This window comes from Bufo gargarizans, chromosome 4 (assembly GCF_014858855.1).
Source record: "Bufo gargarizans isolate SCDJY-AF-19 chromosome 4, ASM1485885v1, whole genome shotgun sequence".
Classification (NCBI taxonomy): domain Eukaryota; kingdom Metazoa; phylum Chordata; class Amphibia; order Anura; family Bufonidae; genus Bufo; species Bufo gargarizans.
Window position 1 is genome coordinate 139,540,607 of NC_058083.1, and position 23,572 is coordinate 139,564,178.

A 23,572-nucleotide genomic window follows, 5' to 3' on the forward strand; every position below is an offset into this window, starting at 1 on the left:
TGAATGATACTTCTGACATTACAGGGAAGTAATATGCAAAAAACCTGTGGAGCCCCAGAGATCTGGTGATCTCTGTAACGGGGACACCCCTTTGCTTGGTTTTCCTTCCTTTGAGGGATATCTGGCTTTCACTGTGTTGAAGACCCATAACTGGGGCTCCACGGTTATTTTGTATATTACTGTTTCCCAGGGAGCTTTGCACTTTGCATTGCTGTGTGGAGACTCCTAAATGAGGCTTCACGGTGTCTTCTGTAGCTGGTCTCCGTACGATTAGCTATTGTTTTGTTTGATTACAGGGAAGTAGAATTTGGTTCCAGAGTTTAAAATAATTAACAGAAAGGGAAAATATTATGCTCTAGTTATACCTTACAAGACACCAGAAAGTTGAGGGATGGAGGCTTTGACAGGCTGTGTTCACGTTTTTGGCATTCCTGGAAAAAGCTATTGAGATATGGATCCTAAAATGGAAAAAAAATAAGTCAATGCTTTCCTATATGTAACTTTTGTCATCTGAAATGAAAGCACTGCGGAAGAAGCTCTCACCTGAGTGTACACGGTTGACACCACAACTGTTGATACTTTAAAAAGTGGTTTTCCTCCATCAACCCATTTAAGATCACTTCCAGTATACTGCCACATAATGAAAAGGATAAAAGGTGGATTTATATTACAGAAATGTTTAGTTCCATCAAATAACAGCAGTATATGAGGGGATTTTACAAATGTGGTATCTCCTATTAGGCAGTGTCGGACTGGGGTTCTTTGGACCCACCAGCAGAAATTATTCAGGGGGCCCAACCCTCACATCATCAATAAAGTCTACTAGGTTTTGATTAAAATAAACAGACTACCTTAGCTTTGCTCTTGGATGCTGACTGGATGCTACAGCTGTCATTCAGAGCAGAGGGCTGTAAAGCAGCTTAAAGGGGTTATCTCACTTGAGCAAATGGCATTTATTATGTTAATACAAGGCACTTACTAATGTATTGTGATTGTCCATATTGCCTCCTTTGCTGGCTGGATTTATTTTTCCATCACATTATATACTGCTCATATCCAGGGGTTACGACCACCCTGCAATCCATCAGTGGTGGTCATGCTTCCACACTATAGGAAAAAGCGCTGGCCTATGCACACTCCTGCGGTCCCAGCCACCAGAGAGGCCAGCTCATTTTCCTATAGTGTGGAAGTACGACCACTGCTGCTTGATTGCAGGGTGGCCGTAACTATGGAAATGAGCAGTGTATAATGCAATGGAAAAAATGAATCAAGCCAGCTATGGAGGCAATATATACATTAGTAACTGCCTTGTATTCACTTTGTCTACATGATAAATGCCATTTAATGCAGAGAGCACTTCATCGTGAAACTCCCCCCTGCATACTTGCAAGAGCACAGCCTGGCAGAATAAAACTTCATTGAATTCCCAATACTCCTGATGATTAAAGCTTCATAAAAGGTATATTAGTTCTTCTCTCCCCAGCTCATACCTAGTGCAGTCAGTAATTTAGGATGGTCAAAAGTCTTAGCAAACTTCTTTAAAAGTGACACTGTACTTTGAGAAAACTTTTGATATTTTTGAGACATATGAAAAGTTTTGATTGGTGAGGGTCTGAGTGGACAGAACCCTGCTGATCGCTAGAACGAGGTTACAGAAGTCCTCACACAGCCCACTCTCGCTCCTCGCTGAAGGAGAAGGAATCGAGATGAGCCCATAGAATTTCTATTGAGTCCGTCTCGCTTCTGTATACTGCATCGAGAAGAGACAGCAAGTCCCTCTTCCCTCGTTCAAGCGATGGGCGGGGGTTCTCATCTCTCAGACCCCCACTGATCAAAACTTTTTATATGCCACTATGCCATGTCAAAAGTTTCCCCAAAGTATTACTTTAAGAGGATGTGATATGACAATCTAAAAAAAACAAAAACATCATTTCACAAGATGCCTATGCTCTATGGGGGAAAGCAATGAAAACTGGCTTAGTTGTCCACAGCAACCAATCAGATACCACCGTTCACTTTTTTTAGAGCTCCTTTGGAAAATGAAAGGATCAATCTGTTTTGTTGCTATAGGCAAGGTGGCAAGTTTTCCTTTGCGCCACTTTTAACCACTTCAGCCCCGCTAGGTGAAACCCCCTTCATGACCAGGCCACTTTTTACACTTCGGCACTACACTCCTTTCACCGTTTATCGCTCGGTCATGCAACTTACCACCCAAATGAATTTTACCTCCTTTTCTTCTCACTAATGGAGCTTTCATTTGGTGGTATTTTATTGCTGCTGACATTTTTACTTTTTTTGTTATTAATCAAAATGTAACGATTTTTTTGCAAAAAAATGACATTTTTCACTTTCAGCTGTGAAATTTTGCAAAAAAAACGACATCCATATATAAATTTTTCGCTAAATTTATAGTTCTACATGTCTTTGATAAAAAAAAAAATGTTTGGGCAAAAAAAAAAATGGTTTGGGTAAAAGTTATAGCATTTACAAACTATGGTACAAAAATGTGAATTTCCGCTTTTTGAAACGGCTCTGATTTTCTGAGCACCTGTCATGTTTCCTGAGGTTCTACAATGCCCAAACAGTAGAAAAACCCCACAAATGACCCCATTTCGGAAAGTAGACACCCTAAGGTATTCGCTGATGGGCATAGTGAGTTCATAGAACTTTTTATTTTTTGTCACAAGTTAGCGGAAAATGATGATGATTTATTTTTTTTTTTTAAGTCTCATATTCTTTTTTTTTTTTTTAAGTCTCATATTCCACTAACTTGCGACAAAAAATAAAAAATTCTAGGAACTCACCATGCCCCTCACGGAATACCTTGGGGTGTCTTCTTTCCAAAATGGGGTCACTTGTGGGGTAGTTATACTGCCCTGGCAATTTAGGGGCCCAAATGTGTGAGAAGAACTTTGCAATCAAAATGTGTAAGAAATGACCGGTGAAATCCGAAAGGTGCCCACCTTGGCAGCAAAAAAGTGTCACACATGTGGTATCGCCGTACTCAGGAGAAGTTGGGGAATGTGTTTTGGGGTGTCATTTTACATATACCCATGCTGGGTGAGAGAAATATCTTGGCAAAAGACAACTTTTCCCATTTTTTTATACAAAGTTGGCATTTAACCAAGATATTTTTCTCACCCAGCATGGGTATATGTAAAATGACACCCCAAAACACATTGCCCCAACTTCTCCTGAGTACGGCGATACCAGATGTGTCACACTTTTTTGCTGCCAAGGTGGGCAAAGGGGCACATATTCCAAAGTGCACCTTTCGGATTTTGCAGGGCATTTTTTACACATTTTGATTGCAAGGTACTTCTCACACATTTGGGCCCCTAAATTGCCAGGGCAGTATAACTACGCCACAAGTGACCCCATTTTGGAAAGAAGACACCCTAAGGTATTCCGTGAGGGGCACTGCGAGTTCCTAGAATTTTTTATTTTTTGTCACAAGTTAGCGGAAAATTATGATTTTTTTTTTCTCTTTTTTCCTTACAAAGTCTCATATTCCACTAACTTGCGACAAAAAATAAAAAATTCTAGGAACTCGCCATGCCCCTCACGGAATACCTTGGGGTGTCTTCTTTCCAGAATGGGGTCACTTGTGGGGTAGTTATACTGCCCTGGCAATTTAGGGGCCCATATGTGTGAGAAGTACTTTGCAATCAAAATCTGTAAAAAATGACCGGTGAAATCCGAAAGGTGCACTTTGGAATATGCGCCCCTTTGCCCACCTTGGCATCAAAAAAGTGTCACACATCTGGTATCGCCGTACTCAGGAGAAGTTGGGGAATGTGTTTTGGGGTGTCATTTTACATATACCCATGCTGGGTGAGAGAAATATCTTGGCAAACGACAACTTTTCCCATTTTTTTATACAAAGTTGGCATTTGACCAAGATATTTTTCTCACCCAGCATGGCTATATGTAAAATGACACCCCAAAACACATTCCCCAACTTCTCCTGAGTACGGTGATACCAGATGTGTCACACTTTTTTGCTGCCAAGGTGGGCAAAGGGGCACATATTCCAAAGTGCACCTTTCGGATTTTGCAGGGCATTTTTTACACATTTTGATTGCAAGGTACTTCTCACACATTTGGGCCCCTAAATTGCCAGGGCAGTATAACTACGCCACAAGTGACCCCATTTTGGAAAGAAGACACCCTAAGGTATTCCGTGAGGGGCACTGCGAGTTCCTAGAATTTTTTTTTTTTGTCACAAGTTAGCGGAAAATGATGATGTTTTTTTTTTTTCTTACAAAGTCTCATATTCCACTAACTTGCGACAAAAAATAAAAAATTCTAGGAACTCACCATGCCCCTGACAGAACACCTTGGGGTGTCTTCTTTCCAAAATGGGGTCACTTGTGGCGTAGTTATACTGCCCTGGCAATTTAGGGGCCCATATGTGTGAGAAGTACTTTGCAATCAAAATGTGTAAAAAATGGCCTGCAAAATCCGAAAGGTGCACTTTGGAATATGTGCCCCTTTGCCCACCTTGGCATCAAAAAAGTGTCACACATCTGGTATCGCCGTACTCAGGAGAAGTTGGGGAATGTGTTTTGGGTGCCATTTTACATATACCCATGCTGGGTGAGAGAAATATGTTGGCAAAAGACAACTTTTCCCATTTTTTTATACAAAGTTGGCATTTGACCAAGATATTTATCTCACCCAGCATGGGTATATGTAAAATGACACCCCAAAACACATTCCCCAACTTCTTCTGAGTACGGCGATACCAGATGTGTCACACTTTTTTGCAGCCTAGATGCGCAAAGGGGCCCAAATTCCTTTTAGGAGGGCATTTTTAGACATTTGGATCCCAGACTTCTTCTCACGCTTTAGGGCCCCTAAAAAGCCAGGGCAGTATAAATACCCCACATGTGACCCCACTTTGGAAAGAAGACACCCCAAGGTATCCAATGAGGGGCCTGGCAAGTTCATAGAATTTTTTTTTTTTCGCATAAGTTAGCGGAAATTGATTTTTTTTGTTTTTTCTCACAAAGTCTCACTTTCCGCTAACTTAGGACAAAAATTTCAATCTTTCATGGACTCAATATGCCCCTCAGCAAATACCTTGGGGTGTCTTCTTTCCAAAATGGGGTCAGTTGTGGGGTGTTTGTACTGCCCTGGCATTTGAGGGTCTCCGCAATCATTACATGTATGGCCAGCATTAGGAGTTTCTGCTATTCTCCTTATATTGAGCATACAGGTAATGAGATTTTTTTTTTCCGTTAAGCCTCTGGGCTGAAAGAAAAAAATGAACGGCACAGATTTCTTCATTCGCATCGATCAATGTGGATGAAAAAATCTCTGCCAAAAAAAAAAAATGGAGGGGAAAGGCGTCTGCCAGGACATAGGAGCTCCGACCTACATCCATACCCACTTAGCTCGTATGCCCTGGCAAACCAGATTTCTCCATTCGCATCAATCGATGTGGATGAATAAATCATTGCCGGGATTATTTTTTTTTAATATATATATATATATATATATACAAAGTGCTTGCCAAAGCATAGGAACGCCGCCTCCTCCTCAGCTCGTATGCCTCGGCAAACATATCTGTCACTGCAGAGGAGAAAATCCCGTCTTGCAGCGCCGCATACACCGACTTGCGTGTAATCTGACAGCAGCGCAATGCTTCTGTCAGAATGCACATCGGTGCTGCAGCTAGTAGATCGGTTGGTCCACCTGGAAGGTAAAAAAAAGAAAAAAAAAAAGAAAAAACCAGGCCACAACGCAATAATTTTATTAACTTTGGAACAGAACATGTAACTTTAACTTTTGGAACTAAACATTAACCTGTTTGCTTACCTGTTTTTTTTTTTTGTTTTTGTTTTTTGTTTTTTTACCTTTATAGAACAAACCTCTCCTTCCCCATGGGTCAATGTGCAAAGCGCAAATCGCCCAAAGATGTGGCGAAGTGCGTTATGCACTTTGTCCCATGTGAAAGGAGACGTTTGCAGCAGCAGTGAGGGAATGGGCCCTAATAGCCCTGTGTGCCTGTCCTGTGAGATGTGGTCCCTATGCTAAGTGTACCTGTGTGTGGTACTTCCGGAAACACTCTCCAAAGCATAGGGCAGGGTGGTCCGGACAGTCAGGACAGAAATAGCGGGTGTCACGCCTTATTCCACTCCTGCTACAGACACGACATCTTTTTCGGGGTGACGGTTGGGTTGAGGTACCAGGAACGACATTGGGGAAATGTCGCTCGTGTAGACGGCTAACTACACTGGTGGTTGGGGCCACGGAACCTCCTGGATACAGGAGGTTCTCGATGATCTCTTCCTGAAATTTGAGGAAGGATCCAGTTCTCCCAGCCTTACTGTAGAGAACAAAACTATTGTACAGAGCCAATTGAATTAAATATACAGACACCTTCTTATACCAGCGTCTGGTGCGTCGGGAAACTAAATACGGAGACAACATCTGGTCATTGAAGTCGACCCCTCCCATGTGGAGGTTATAGTCGTGGACTGAGAGGGGCTTTTCAATGACACGGGTTGCTCGCTCAATTTGTATTGTCGTGTCTGCGTGAATGGAGGAGAGCATGTAAACGTCACGCTTGTCTCTCCATTTCACCGCGAGCAGTTCTTCGTTACACAGTGCGGCCCTCTGCCCCCTTGCAAGACGGGTGGTAACGAGCTGTTGGGGGAAGCCCGCGCGACTAGTTCGCGCGGTACCACAGGCGCCAATCCGTTCTAGAAACAAATGCCTAAAGAGGGCCACACTTGTGTAAAAATTGTCCACATAAAGATGGTACCCCTTGCCGAATAAGGGTGACACCAAGTCCCAAACTGTCTTCCCACTGCTCCCCAGGTAGTCAGGGCAACCGACCGGCTCCAGGGTCTGATCTTTTCCCTCATAGACCCGAAATTTGTGGGTATAGCCTGTGGCCCTTTCACAGAGCTTATACAATTTGACCCCATACTGGGCGCGCTTGCTTGGGATGTATTGTTTGAAGCCAAGGCGCCCGGTAAAATGTATCAGGGACTCGTCTATGCAGATGTTTTGCTCTGGGGTATAAATATCTGCAAATTTCTGGTTGAAATGGTCTATGAGGGGCCGAATTTTGTGGAGCCGGTCAAAAGCAGGGTGGCCCCTGGGACGGGAGGCGGTGTTGTCACTAAAGTGCAGGAACCGCAGGATGGCCTCAAAACGTGCCCTGGACATGGCAGCAGAGAACATGGGCATGTGATGAATCGGGTTCGTGGACCAATATGACCGCAATTCATGCTTTTTTGTCAGGCCCATGTTGAGGAGGAGGCCCAGAAAAGTTTTAAGTTCGGAAACTTGGACTGGTTTCCACCGGAAAGGCTGGGCATAAAAGCTTCCCGGGTTAGCGGTGATAAATTGTGTGGCATACCTGTTTGTTTCGGCCACAACTATGTCTAAAAGCTCCGCAGTCAAGAACAGCTCAAAAAATCCCAGGGCCGAACCGATCTGAGCCGTCTCAACCCGAACTCCAGACTGGGCAGTGAAAGGGAAAACTACAGGTGCGGCTGAAGTTGGGGACTGCCAATCAGGGTTTGCCAGCACCTCTGGGATTCTAGGGGCTCTACGGGCACGTCTTTGCGGTGGCTGCGACGGGGTCACTACTGCACGTGCCACCGTACCAGCTCCAACTGCCCTTCTGGTGCTCGCTACTTCACCAGGTTGTACGGCAGTGCTGGTACTAGGTCCAGGGAGGGCTGGGCTGCTGGTGTATGCCTCACCACGTAATCCGACAGCACCAGCCCCACTCTGCTGCTCTTGAAGCGGATCCTGCGCAACCTGCGGTCTAGCGACACGGGGCCGGGTACGCCTGGTGGTATCAGGGACCTCAGCCTCCTCGTCCGAACTTTGGGTCAGAGAGCCACTGCTTTCTACAGGTTCGTATTCTGACCCGCTGGATTCATCAGATGAGGGTTCCCACTCCTCATCCGACTGGGTCAGAAGCCTGTAGGCCTCTTCAGAGGAATACCCCCTGTTTGACATGTGGGCAACTAAATTTAGGGGTATTCCCTGAGACTACCCAAGAAAAAAAAAGCAAGCCTGTCTTACAAAGGGGAGGCTAGCGAAGTACCGGAGGCCGCTGCGGTTGATAAAAAATATCAAAACTGATTTTTTTATCGCCGCAGTGCGTGTAAAGTGAATGTGCAGTGATCAAAAAAAAATTTTTTTTTTGTCACTGCGGCGGGGCGGGTGTGGGCGAACGCACGTGTGGGCGACCGATCAGGCCTGATCGGGCAAACACTGCGTTTTGGGTGGAGGGCGAACTAAAGTGACACTAGTACTATTATAGATCTGACCGTGATCAGTTTTGATCACTTCCAGATACTATAAAAGTACAAATGCTGATTAGCGATACGCTAATCAGCGAATAACGGACTGCGGTGCGGTGGGCTGGGCGCTAACTGATCGCTAACTACCTAACCAAGGGACCTAAACTATACCTAAAACCTAACGGTCAATAACAGTGAAAAAAAAAAGTGACAGTTTGCACTGATCACTTTTTTCTTTTCACTTGTGATTGACAGGGGTGATCAAAGAGGTGATCAAAGGGTTAATTGGGGTTCAGGGGGGTGATCAGGGGCTATAGTGTAGTGTTTGGTGTACTCACTGTGAAGCCTGCTCCTCTGCTGGATCCAACCGACGAAAAGAACCAGCAGAGGAGCAGGCAGCCATATAACAGATCATATTTACAAATATGATCTGCTATCTGGCACTTTGATTGGATTTTTTAAAATCAGCAACCTGCCAGCCACGATCATTGGCTGGCAGGTTGCTGACGAAATACTTCTCGAAGAAATGCCGGCGCGAACTGCGCACGCGCGGGCGCATACTCGCGTCATCTCGCGTCTCGCGAGATGACGCGTATATGCGTGACTGTGCGCCAGCCTGCCACCTCCGGAACGCACATGTGCGTTAGGCGGTCCGGAGGTGGTTAATATATCTCCACCTGTGTCTATGTATGGCCACCTAATGGTTGAGATGTGGATTGTAACCTATCAATGGTTTTGCTAGCATGTCATGATAATATATTACATTTTATTTGTGACAAATTAAAGTCCTCAACCAAATTCAAGCAAAGTAAAGGATGAACAACCCTGCAATTACAACTATATACAGAACCTAACTCCAATCCTGCCATTACAATGCTTTCTCATCTCTGCTTCCTGGTCCTGCTCAACACTAAAAAAATGGCAGGAGAAACGTGCCACTGATTGGCTGAGCTGGCATCTCCTGCCATTTCCTGCTCGACAAGCCTAGATCAAGAAGAGGAGACTAGCGGGACTAGGAACGTGTTGGAATGAGGCATCATTTGATCAGCGCGGTGAGTAATGCCTCCTGTATTTATGGGTTTTTTTCGTCATCATTCTGCTCCTTATCTATTATACTGCTGGACAACCCGTTGGCGGTTGGACAGAATAAATCCTGTTGGTATGGTGATAAATTAGGGACTGGGTATCTTGCAACACAGAGCCAGGACACATGGTAGGGGACATATGAAGGAACAGTGTCATGTCTGGAGACATTTCAGGACTGTACAGTGCAAACAGGAAAACTGGAGCCAAGGACTAGAAGCAATTCATTTAGAATCTGTAAGGAATTCTGAAATATAGCAAATTTTAAATGGGGCAGATTCCAGCAATCAAGTTCCCAAAAAACTTTGTTGATGTCACTAGGGATGTTGGTTTTAAGTAAAAAATTCTGTGCTTCCTTAATACATCTCTATTGTAGTCAAAGCTTAGTTTGTTTTCTGATATCTGTGCATACACATACATTACAAAGGTAGCATTCTGCTTGCCTGTAGCCACCAAACTAGCGAGCTCAGGAGCTTAATGCATACTATATTGTTATTTAGTTCAGTGCAATAAGCTCCTAAGCTCCCTCTAGTGGTGGCTGCAGGCACCCAGCATACTATTAAAGGTCTGACTATATAGGATTGTTATGGCAATAGCACATGCCGGCTGCCCTTCTGCTTCCCGCAGCAGGCACGGCTGGCAGAGTAGTTCTTGTCTTCCCCCCACACAGGCTGGGCATGCGCTTGCGCTCCCTCCTGTTTTAAAGGGCCAGCATACATCCTAATCTTTCCTGGGGTCCTTAAGGCACCTTCCCCTGTGGGAAGATGGCTAATCAATAGATTCTAGTTCACAAGTGTCCTGCAAATGTGTGCTGTATCCTCGCTCGTCTGCCATCTTCATCTTCCCAGTTTTGACCCTTCTCTGACCTGACCTCTGCCTTACCTTCATTCTGACCCTGAGCTGCCCGGCCTGACTTCAGACTGTCCCTGACTACATTTTCTGATCTCTCAGTTTTCCACACCAGTGTCTCTTGACAACTACGTGTCAGCTGTCACTTGAACAGAGACTACTGCAGGGGGTAGCGGCCTGGTGGTTATCCTACCGTGGAGTTCAAAACCCTGTATAGGGGTTAAAGAGTGAAGACCAGGGGGGCCACTTAGATAACGCCTTTAGAAGTGGCCCCAAGCCAAATATGTTCAAAAGAAACCGAGGATCCACATCTGCTTTATTACAAAGATATTTGGAGCGCTGTATCATTTTAAAAAAAGCACCGAGCACTATAAAGGCATAGTAAGATATTAATCAGCACATAAATATAAACTTACTTAGATTAATAATACAAAATGGTATTCAAACACGTACATTAACTTTAAGGTATTTCCATCATGAATCTCATGCTCATCAAGGGGTAAAACTCTTTCTGAACCATTAGAGGATTTTATGAAAACATGACTTGCACTTCTCTGAAAGCTGTCACTGAATGTAGGTTTGTTTCCAGCAGAACAGTGACTTGTTTATGAAAAGCCTCCACATCTGTGAGCAATGAATGAGGTTATCATTGGTCAGAGTCCAGGCAGAACAAGATGTACGTGAAAGCAAATCATAATCCACTTATGAGCCTCACAACAAAGCTTTCAATGGTGAAGAAGTATTAATGTAGGAAATTAATGTGCATCCCATAAATGGCATGCATTAAATTCTGGCACCATCATGCTCACAGCATTTCACTGGAAAAGTGATGAGCGGTTAATAAATCACAAAATAAAGTGGCACAAATACATTAATGAATACAGCAAATGCTTCTCTGGAGTAAAAGTCCTCAAAAAGAACATCCTCTAATAATGAAGTGTGGGCATGTCCTGCCAGCAAAAGCCTGCCTAAAGAGCAGCTAAATCATAAGGATTCATAATTGTATTTTTAATACATTTCTAACTATATACAGTGACATGCAAACGTTTGGGTTCCCCTGGTCACAATTATTGTTACTGCGAACAGTTAAGCAAGTTGAAGATGAAATGATCTCCAAAAGGTATAAAGTTAAAAGATGACACATTCCCTTTGTATTTAATTTTTATTTTATTTTTTCATATTTTACATTTTCAAAATAACCATAAAGGAAAAGGGCTTGAAGCAAAACTTTGGGCACCCTGCATGGTTAGTACCTAGTAGCACCTCCTTGTAAAATGCATTTTGTAGCCAGCCAAGAGTCTTTCAATTTTTGTTTGAGGGACTTTCATCCATTCTTCCTTGCAAAAGTCTTCCAGTTCTGTGAGATTCCTGGGCCGTCCTGCATGCACTACTGTTTTTTTAGGTCTATCCAGATTTTAAATAATGTAAAAGATTAAGAAAAAAATACAAAGGGAATGTGTCATCTTTAACTTTATGCCTTTTGGGGATTATTTCATCTTCAACTTGCTTAAAGGGTTTTTTCCGGGATTTTAATAATAATGACCTATCCTTGGGATAGGTCATCAATATCAGATCGGAGAGGGCCCAACACCCAGCACCCTCGACAATCAGCTGGTTGGAGAGAAGGCCGCTCTCCGTGTGAGTGCTGCCTTCCCTTTATTGTTTACCTGCTTGCTGTGGACATCTCAGCAAGCAGTGTAATTACTAGCCGTCCCATTCACTTTAATGGGGCGTCTCGTTCCTATACACTTGAATGGGACGGCTTGTAATTACACCTGCTCACTGCTGAGAAATCCACAGCGAGCAGGTAAACAATGAAAGGAAGGCTGTACTTTCACAAAGCGCAACCAGCTGATCGGCGGGGGTCCCTAGAGCCGGACTCGCGCCAATCTGATATTGATGACCTATCCTAAGGATAGGTCATCAATATTAAAGTCCCGGAAAACTCTTAACTGCTCATAGTAACAGTAATTGTGACCGGGTGCCCAAACTTTTCCATGCCACTGTATGTATATAATATGTACTTTGTTTATATCCCACGGCCTGTAACGGAAGTAGAGCTGCCCATCTTCCTGGTGACCTGGCTGCATGTTAAGTTAAGCCTCATGCATAAGACTATATTACAGTCCATTTAACAAACAGGTGCAATGAGCCATTCCCAGAGGTACAAATCCAACAAAAAAATGATGACATACTACATCAATGAAAATACTTAAATATTACTTTATTATAAAGATATTCTCAAATATCTTTCGTTATTTATAATGGCTCGTGTTGTCTGGGGAGCAATCTTTAGGGGAAACAAAATGGCAGCTGTCCCATTAGTTCACACAAAACCTCTCTTGATCACACATACAAGGACAAGTTACTTTACAACACTGAGGTAAAGAGCTGCCTCATCCTCCTCTCTGCTCTGCTTGTCAGGGATTATGATGCTGAATACAGATGATAAGAACTTTAGTTGAATCTCTGGGGAATTAGTTCATGAAGAGAAACGAAGTACAGCGAGGATGGACAGGACAGACTGTGGTAAAGGGGGGCTGTGGTAATGGAGACTGCATACAAGGGCTGCTGCTCATTAGCTGCACCTCACCCGCCTCTCATGTCTCCTCATCTTCTCCATTCCCACAGAGATTCACCTATATTCAGGATCATGATTCCTGACAAGCAGAGCAGAGAGGAGGATGAGGCAGCACTATGGCTCATTGTGGTGAAGTAACTTGTCCTCCTGTGTGATTAGGACAGGTTTTGTATGTACTGATAGGATGGAGGCCATTTTATTTCTCCTAATGATTGCTCCCTAGACAAAACAAGCATTTCTAAGCAATGAAAGGTATTTGTGAACATATTTATTATAAAATAATATTAAAGTATTTTCATTTTTTTAATTCCTGGAGAACCCCTTTAAGGTATTTAGGTACCTTCCCCTGTGGGAAGGTGTCTGAGCAATAGGGTTTAGTCTGCTACTATTCCTGTGAATGTCAGCTACATTTGTTCTGATCTCTCATGTACCGACTTCTGCCTATTTACTGGATTTGATAATTTTCTGTCTGACCAGACTGCTACCTCTCGTGTTAAGCCTGTGCTGCCTGTCCTAACCCTCGGCCTGGTTTTTGGACTGAACATATTCCATCTACCCTGACCCTGGCTTGTTTCTCTGACTACAGTTTGTTTTTTAGAGTGTCTCTTAACCATTGAGGGTCAGATATCACTTGAACAGAGAGTAGTCCTAGAGGTAGCAGCCTGGTACTTCCACTGCAGCGGAGTCTAAATCAGTCTGTATCAGGGTTATTATTATTGTTTATTATTAAAGTGCCATTCAGTTCATGGCGCAGTTTCTATGAAATGGGGTATACATACATGATACAAAACAACTGCAATAAGCATGAACAAGACAAGTTACAAACTGTTACAGAAGGAGAGAGGACCCTGCCTGCGAGGGCTTACAATCTACAAAAGATGGGGCTAAAGCACTAGCACTAGATAACACTTGACTAGCCTCAACACATGACTAGCCTCAAGTCAAATCTGTTCCAGTGGCACAGCGGATCCACATCTGCTTTATTACTACATGATGATCACTTGGATATACATGTACATGATATATAAAGCACTAATAAGGTGATACATTTTTTGTCATCCGATTAAACATGAGATAATTATGGGGCAGCATTAAATACCTTTCCCGGCGTTGAACAATCTTCTGCACTCAAGTATCTTGCAGGTAAGTAGGCAGCGACAGGAATGAGGTGTTCTTGTGATGTGAGCTGTTCGCTCTTAAACAAAGGCAGCCAGGCAAAGCCAACTGTGGCGACAGAAGACAGAGGGCGATCAGTGCGCAGGCTGTATACGGCCACAATGACAGACACAGCCACTTATGAAGCTCAATGGAGTGGAGGTGGAAAATCCTTGAGTCAACATATCCACTTGTACATGAGACACACAGTTGCAAGAAATGGGTACAATGTGCAGCAAATGTAATCCTTCTAAAGATACCTGGTGTTTCCAGAGCCTCTTTCTTTTTGGCATTAGCTTTTGCATTTATGTCACAGGTGACGTGATGGAATGAAAACAGAATGTGATGTTTCTCATGGAGCTGAGTGGGAAGCTCAATTTTCACCTGAAATGTAAAATATTACACCTCTCCTTAGTCACTTTCAGACTGGACACCTAGACATTGTTATTAACTGAGCCACAATTTTAGAGCCTGAAGGGGGGAGGAGGGTAAGCTGGATACAAAAATGTAGCACTGATGGAACAAAGGGTGTCTCCACCGGATGGGGTGCGAGCACCAACGCTACTGGCTCTTCATGGACATCAATAGAGTAGACCAGAAAAGTCCACAGCTGAAGTACACTACAACGAATGTTAATGGGGTTTTTACAAAAGCTTATAAATATGCTATTGAAAAAAAATCTGTGCATATTTGTTTCCGGATTTGCAGCAGATTTCACCTATTGCTATGCACATGATGATTCCAGGATATCTGCACCAGCCTAAGATGCTCTTGAGGATGACAATTCCCTTCTTATGGAGATGAATTGTAGCAACCTTTGTAACCGTCATACATAGCACTAGTACATTGTTTGGGGGATCACAATATAATATGATTAGCATAGAACAGAAAGTGATGTATAGCTATGGTACTCTGTTACTATACCCCTCCAAAGCCTGACAGCTATTTAACCTCTTGCTATATCTCTTTACTGTATTTATTACTCTGAATTTATATCTAGATTTCCCAATTTAGGCAGTGAGAAGTATTCTGAACATAATAAATATTATAAAAAAAATATTACAAATGGCAAATATAATTGTAGGAAAAATACAAATCTCTGCGGTATATGTAACTTTTCTTCTCTTTCCATTGCAGTCATTGGAAAATGGTTTACTGGAAATTGGCCTAACCTTTTATACAAGAGAAAACTGCCAGCAAGACTTGGCTTGAAACGTGGACTGTCTTCGGGTGGAACCATTTAACCTGGCAGTCGTTTTACTAAATTGACTGTGCGGTTATCAAACCAGCTTACAGCCGGGCTGTTGAAATTCTCATTGATTCTTCAAAGAATAGGAAAGAAGACTGGGACACTACAGCATCCTTCTGCCTGTAACATCAGGTCAGTTTGCATCTACGTAGGAAGTTAAGTCATTGCTTTCTGTGCAGATTTCAGTATTCTCATGAAATAGAAAACTTTTAAAGGGACATCTATCACCCCCCTTACGTCAGAAAACTGGTGTAAAAAGTTGCAGTTGGCTGTACTTCCTGCTTGTGCAAAATTTTGTTGCTTTTTTGGTGGTTTTGCATCCCTTCGCCATAATCCCCCCCCCCACGCATAAATTATACCTGAAATCTACACCAGCTTCTTGGCACATGGACCTGCAAAGAATTGTCCCCCATAGACACGATGAGAGTACAAATCTAAAGAGTTCACCCATGTCCTAGCAATTGTTGATAAGTATGTTGCTAATAAAGTCTAGTTGTGTTGATATTTTGCACCATTTTTTATGCCTTATTTTATATATATAGGTACCTGTATTTAAATCTATATAAATGTCTGCCCCTTGTTGGCTGTCTAGTCCATAAAATGGCACTGACTGAGGGTCATGTGATCAGGCAAATCACTCAATCTCCTCTTATAGACAGCACAACAGATTGGCCCATCAAGGGGACATGGTTTATAAAATATAGCAAACACACAAAAATATCAACAAAGGCTATATTAGTTAGTGCCATATAGTCACCTTACATACACACTGGTCAACAGTAGCCAGAAAGTGACCAAGCCCTTTAAATATTTGAACACATTCATGAAAATGGATTCAGTGACAAAATGTCTTGTCGCTTCATTACAACAAATTCATATGATATCAGAAGGATCTGCACCATCTTTTCCCTTGTAATATATATTGTTTTCCTTGTATATTGAAGCTGGACATCTCTATATAACTGGGCTGTATGTAATCAACCTGTGGGTTAGGCCACATTCACACAGCAGTATGCTGGTCAGTATTTTGCATTAGTATTTGTAGGCCGAAATCTCTCAGTTATAGTTTCGTTCTCTGGTTCCATTGCTGGCTTTGGTTTACAAAAACTTCTGAAAAACACTGGCTGAAGATCGCTGTGTGTATGTGACCTTAGACTCCGTCTACCGAAACATCTCTCATGCAAGTCGGGAGCACAGTAGTGACATACACTGACCTCATCGTAGAAGTCTGGATTCTGAGAATGATGAAGGATTGTGGTGTATGCTGATGCTGTGAACAGAGAGCCCCCGGGCTTTCCATAGATGCACTGGCAAGAAATAAGAGAGTTGATTGTCATTCGAGAAGAGAACAGCAAGACGTAGAAGTGTGACAAAATGAAGATCAGGGCATTTCTAACTTAACAAAATGGAATAAAATTTCACTTTTCTGCTTATGAGTCATGTGGGCGGTGCTACAGCTGACTCTGCATGACTAAACATACTGGGAAGGCTGTCAATCACTGATAGGACCGCCCACATGACTCCTAAGCATAAACATAGAGATTTAAATGAATACATTAAATTAGTTCTACTTAAATTAGTTCAATATTTTCCCATAAAAATATATATCAACCGCCTCAGCTCCTCCTTCTCTATAACATGTGGCCTGCAGTTTTCACTGCATATTTATGGTGACAGGTTCTCTTCAAGTGAGAGAGATTTCACATGCTGACCACAGGGGGATAGTCATACAGTAAAATGATTACAACTGTTGATAACACAGATAGTAGCAGAAAGAGCCCTAGTAATGAATGCATACAGAAGAATGGTGTATAGTACCCAGTTATACAAGTTTGTACTATACGGTACATACAGTACTATACTGTGTACAGCTGCTAATATGACCAGTCACCTTTAATGGTTGGCTTCCCTCTTCATCAGAACTCCTAAATTCAATACAGACCATTATGTTTCTTGCCTACAAAAACAGTAAGATAAGACATTCAAACCACAATTTGAATCAGATGTCGAAAAAACAAAATATATCTGCAGTCACTGGAAAACTGAACGCGAATCCCGTGACCAGTTTATTTTCTTTCTTACAAGAACAATACAATTCTTGGCTTCAGCAATAAATGGAGTAGTCAAGAACGTCTACAAACTGAGTAACTCTTTGTGTGTCTCCATGTAGAACTAGGTTTGTGTACAAAGCTAGATTCACACAAGTATTTTTATACTTTTTTGAGATAATTTATTTTTTATTTATAATTTTACTTCCTTTTGTATACATCCCTCGGATACTGCATGTTTGAATCAGACTGGGCTGTGAGGAAGACACCTTCTCCTGCCGACGCTCCATGACACAGATTGCTGTGGCATAGCCAACCGCCGCCAGACGTGTGCAGGAAGGGGACCCCTCTCTGCTCTCAAGTTTTGTGGACCTTCACTTAAATAAGCAGCCTTTTTTGGTCACTGCACCGTGACCACTACTCCAGATCTCTAACTGGGAATGTTGGTTCAGGCCTGGTGTACTTTGATCTGTACTTTGCCACTCTGCTACACATTAAGGATGAAGACCCTTCTACTTCTGCACCCTTCTGTGGCAGCCTGCTCCTTAATGCCTGGAGCATGCCCTATGCCCTGCTGCTGTCCTCTGTGACCAGTACTTATATTGGGCTTCATTTATCTCCATTCTCTTCAAAGCAGGTGATGTGCTAGCCATGTCACAACTCATTAATGTAGGGACCAGTACTTCCTCCTTAAAACCTGGAACCTCCTTCCTGCTGTCGTTGGAGCAGCCACAGTGCTCATATCTTAAGAGTGAGCACTCTCCCCTTGTGCTCCTCTCTCTGCATCTCTGGAGTGGCAACGCTGCTCAGCTCTTAAAAGGTCCATTGGGGTGTTACTCATTGCTTTATGAGGTAGCACCTCTTTTAAGGTGGATTCTGGCCTCTATCATATAAGACTAGTTCTCCCAATAATCCTGGGGCGGATTGGCTATAGACCCTACAGGGAATTTTCCCGGTGGGCCGATGCCCAGGGGGCCACTTAAGCCCCCTTGATGGCCACAAGCCAGGTAGATAATGATCTGATGTTCAACAGCCACAAGTGCTCTCCTGAATTCAACTGTGTTACTGTCCTCATGACTGTGATACAGTTGAATCCTGTGGTTGGGGTGGTACACTATGGTATTGCAGGACCTGTCTACTTATTTTGTCCAGTCTTCTGTCAATGTGGACCCACTTGCAACATGGGGCCACTTTTAGTTTTTTTCCCAGGGTGGACCACTTTAAGTTCCCAATCCGTCCCTGCTAAATACTTGTGCAATGCCCGATATAAAGACTACCTACAACGTCAATTTTTCTAGCAAGATGTGCAAGTGTTGAACTAGCAAAGACGGGTGCGAGATTTCAGCTCTGAAGTCAAAGGAGTTCTAAATTCTGCTCTGGACTGTGGTATAAGCTGTGCAACATATACAAGCTACATGATGCAATGTATTAACACTTTAAATAAATTAGATCAATATATAAGCTGTAAAGATAGCTCAAATAACAGGAAGAACTAGTGATAAGTGAGAGCACTACTAGACTTCCTTCAGGCCACGCGATCTTACCTTGTTAAAGCATTTCTGGCTGTCATACTTAAGGTGTTTGGGGTAAATATACATTTGGTTCTTGTAAGTCCTGTAAGGCTGACAGTATTTGGTTGACGCCTGCACAAATTCTTCTACTTCTACAGTGGGAGGATATTTCTCTATTTCACCAAATGGCTTTAGTGGTATTAGAGATGAGGTAAGGCAGTCTGCACAACAGAAATCACAAAAATGGGCATTGTGAAGGTGATACTTCATTTTTACATCCTGTGACATGAACGTTCACATGACAATATATAGTGGGCTGATACTATGTGATGACCTACCAGTGTACAGAGCAATAAGAAACAAGGTACTCATCAGTAGATGTTCTTCCTACACTGCCATTTCACTGCAGGGCTCCAACCAGAAGGCAGAGGGAGCCGCAATTTGAGCCTTGATTGCGGCACAGGCAGAGGGAGCCTTGATTGCAGAACCTGAGGGGTTAAATGATGGGGCATACGGGCCCGCTCCATTCATCCCCTCACGCATTAAGATGTACAGGTACGTCATAATGCGTGAAGGGATTACATGTCCTGCCATTGTCACCTTCATTGGTTGTGTGAATGAGAAACCTGGAACGCTACGGACTGGAACTGTATCGTCTTTAGTGACAAATCCAGGTTCTGCTTGGGATCCGAGTTCAAGTATGGAGGCCTCATGGTGGGCGCTTCAATCCCGCCTCTGTTGTGGTGAGACACACTGGTCCAATTGCTGGTGTGATGGTCTGTGGAGCCATAGCATATGACAGCTGATCATCGCTTGCACGTGGGACGATAACAGCTCAGCGATAGGTGCAGGACATCCTGCGGCCACATGCAATGTCTCTCATGGCAGGGCTTCCAAATGTGCCTCATTCACACAGTCAGTGATTCTGAGCCAAAACCAGGTGCGGCTCTAAACCCAAAACAGGAGCAGATCTTTCCCTTAAGGCCTCCTGCACACGAATGTGTGCTTCCCGTTGCCGTACTGCGGACCGCATTTGCGGATCTGCAATACACGGGCGCCGTTCCGTGGCCATTCCGCATCACTTATGCGGACCCTTTCATTTCAATGGGTCCGCAAATCCGGAGATGCGGAATGGAAGCACGGAACGGAACCCTATGGGAGCGCTACAGAGTGCTTCCGTGGGGTTTCGTCCCAAACTTCTGTTCTGCAAAAAGATAGAACATGTCCTATCTTTTTGTGGAATGGCCGTATCGCGGACCCATTAAAGTGAATGGGTCTGCGATCCACTCCGGTTGGTCCACGGACGTTGTTAGTGCATTGCGGCCCGCAGCACGACAACGGGGCCCACACGTTCGTGTGCAGGAGTCCTAAATCTGATGTCAGTGGAGTCTCCACTGGCTCACAATCACTGATGGAAATCACTGACCGAACACTCGCCCACACACAGCAAAGGTTTCCCAGGAATGTCTCACCAGATTGCAGCACTCCCTTGGCCTGCCCAGTTGTGAGATTTATAGCCAATCAAGTACTCGAGGACCAGATGGGACGCCATCTTTGGCAACGAGTGTGCAGGATCTACAATCCCAACTGCACCATCTGTGGGCAAACGTGCCACAGGATATCATACAGAATCTGTATCCAGGCTAGAGGCAGCCAACAGGGTATTAGAGCCGACTTTCAATTGTACAGTTTTCCCCAATAAACTTGTCCTTTCGCTCTAATATTGTAATCACTTACATATATCATCATTATATTCACACATGTAACGCTTCATTTGATTCCAACAACTCCTTCTTGGTGCACTATTTGTCTGAGGCTCCATTCACACATCCGCGATTCCATTCCGTATTTTGCCCATTATTTTCTATGGGGCCGCACGATGTGCGGCCACGATCCGGAATTGCAATTCTGATCCTGAAAAAAATAGAACATGTCCTATTCTTGTCCGCAATAGCGGACAAGAATAGGCATATTCTCTTAGTGTCGGCAATGTGCGGTCCGCAAAATGCGGAACGCACATTGCCGCTGTCCGTGTTTTGCGGATCCGCGGATCCGCAAAACACACACGGATGTGTGAATGGACCCTTATAATGTACCAAACTGCTCAGAATTGCAAGGTTTCTTGCAGGCCAGTTTACCATATCTTAGAAATAAGAGAAGTATGTCCTACTTGGCTGATCCATAGGTACAGCATCTATTGATATATCCAGGTTTCCAGGAATGATTTGTATTTTGCCGATCTTCTCTGCCCTGTTTATCAAGAAAATAGACATAGCATGATGTAACATGCAAATAAAGCTTATCGACTCAATACCCAGTCCTATGTACTGTGTGATTCTACTGTATATAGCAGTATATACTGATTTATGTAACATGCATGAACAGATCACAGCATTGCACTATTGCTCCAAACTGTTTATTACGCAAGTACATCCACCACAAAAACAAAGGGAAAAAAACACTTTAAGGGCTCATGCACACAACTGTATGTATTTTGCGGCCCGCAAAAAAAAAATGGATGACATCTGTGTGACATCCGTGTTGCATCCATTTTTTTTTTTTTTTTGCGGATCCATTGCAACAATGCCTGTCCTTGTCCGCAAAACGGACAAGAATAGGACAAGTTCTATTTTTTTGCGTAACGGACACGTGAACATATGTATATTATGGAACGTAAACGGAAAAAAAATGCGTTTGTGTGCATGAGCCCTTATCAAGATTTGGAGCCTGCAATGCTGAGATCTTATCATACATTTTGGATTAGCCGGATGGTTTGCCTGGTGGTAACGAAAGGTTCCCCCACCCTTGTACATACAGAAGATCTAGCAGTTACATGCAGATTCTCCCATGAAAGTTGCTGTCTCTTATATATAAATGCTATCTAATATACTCATCTAAGTGAATAAACCAATCACTGCTGAGAATGCCGGGGTCAGACTTGGGGCTGTTTGGGGTGCAGATATTTCCTGGCCATGAATCTCACTGATTCCCTGCTGAAGCCTGATAAGACTACCTTCACACCTGCGCTTTCCCTTTCTGCTATTGAGATCTGTCATAGCGTCTCAATAGCAGAGGTAAACGCTTTCGTTTTGTCCCCATTCATTGTCAAAGGGGAAAAAACTGAACTGAAGGGAACAGAGTGCACCAGGATGCATTCCAATGACACACAAGCAGCGTTTTTGAGTGCATTCTCGGATGCGAAGCACGACTGATCTCTTTTCTCTGACACAAAAGAAAATTGATCCGTCCCCCATTAACTTACAATGGTCTTGGCTATTTTAGAGATAATACAACCGGATCCATTCATAACGGATGCAGACGGTTGTATTATCATGACGGAAGCGTTTTTGCTGATCCATGACGGATCCAACTAAAAGGCCTGGCATGTTTCATGGGACACTCTGTCCTGTACTGCCCTATAAGCATGGAAGGTATAATGGTGAACATGTCCAGGAGGAGCGTGTCAGCAGTAATGTCCGAGCAATTAGACTTGTACTTTAATTTTTCCCTGAAGATGTTTCACTAGTTATCCGACTGGCTTTCCATGGAGAAGAGAGAGATCAGGTACAGTATAAGGGCTCGTTCACACGAACGTGTGCTGCCCGTTGCCGTATTGCGGACCATATTTGCGTATCCGCAATACACGGGCACCTTTCTGTGTGCATTCTGCATCACGGATGCGGACCCATTTACTTCAATGGGTCTGCAAATCCGGAGATGCGGAACGGAACACTACAGAAGCACTACGGAGTGCTTCCTGGGGTTCCGTTCCGTGCCTCTGCACCACAAAAAGATAGAACATGCTCTATCTTTTTGCAGAACGGAGGGATCGCGGATCCATTCAAGTGAATGGGTCCACGATCCCCATGCGGCTGGGCCACGGTCGGTGCCTGTGCATTGCGGATCGCAATTTGCGGTCCACAGGACGGGCACGGGCTTCACACAGTCGTGTGAACGAGCCCTAAGAGTAATTACACAACCGTATGTATTCTTCCCCTTACAAAACACAGATCCACAAAATAAGCACGACGTCCGTGAGCTGTTGCCTCCGTTTTTGGCAGACCCATTGACTTCAGGGAGTCCGTGAACTGCATTTTGCATCCAAGTGGAAAGCACATGGATGTCGTCTGTGTGCTTTCTGCATCCGTATGTCAGTTTTGCAAAAGATAAAATATGTCCTATTCTTGGCTGCAAAATGCGGTTCTCTGACCCATTGAAGTCAATTGTTCCACAAGAATAACAGATGCAACACGAACGTCATCCGTATTTTGCGGATCAGCAGAATACATATGGTTGTGTGAATGCCCCCTAACACTTGCTCATTCTGTAGCATTTACTTAGAAAGTAGAGGGTTGATTTAATTGTATAAGCTCCATTATATATTCATCATTTTTAAATTGTGATTTTTTTTTCCATCACAATCAGGAAGCTCAGGTGATTGCTTACATCTTACACAACATGACGCATGCACAGCATACACTGCAGGCCTTGCTTAGTGTAGAGCCCAGTTTTTTTATGATTAAAAAAAATGTTTTTTTTTTGTTTTTTTTTGTTTTTTTTACCTTATATGATCATCCTCTGTTAAGGATCCACCGATCTAATAACTATAATAACTATAGTATATAATCTGATGAATTCAGTGTCGATGCCTAAACACTAAACGCTCCTGACGGGCTGACAGTGACCATTACTAGAAGAATGAGCATTCGTGGTGCGATACATCACATGCCGATGCTACTCGCGTTGTGTGCCATTCATGCATTCTGTATTAGATAGCTGTGCTAGGTAAGTAGTGTATGGTATGTACTATCTATGTGAGAAAC

The 23,572-nt window shown here is 43.4% G+C and overlaps 1 protein-coding gene across 5 annotated transcripts in view; it reads right to left on the reverse strand.

Annotated features, from left to right (window-relative positions):
- The window catches only part of DOCK10 (dedicator of cytokinesis 10), a 362,682-nt gene that overhangs the window by 92,385 nt on the left and 246,725 nt on the right, over positions 1–23,572 (reverse strand). For all 5 annotated transcript variants that reach the window (XM_044290306.1, XM_044290309.1, XM_044290308.1 and 2 more), the window contains exons 16-23: positions 20,920–20,999; positions 18,783–18,970; positions 17,082–17,147; positions 16,405–16,497; positions 14,202–14,325; positions 13,886–14,010; positions 544–630; positions 366–458 (exon numbers count right to left, since the gene is read on the reverse strand). In XM_044290306.1, coding sequence (XP_044146241.1) covers positions 366–458; positions 544–630; positions 13,886–14,010; positions 14,202–14,325; positions 16,405–16,497; positions 17,082–17,147; positions 18,783–18,970; positions 20,920–20,999 — 856 coding nt within the window. The remainder of the gene's footprint in view (positions 1–365; positions 459–543; positions 631–13,885; positions 14,011–14,201; positions 14,326–16,404; positions 16,498–17,081; positions 17,148–18,782; positions 18,971–20,919; positions 21,000–23,572) is intronic.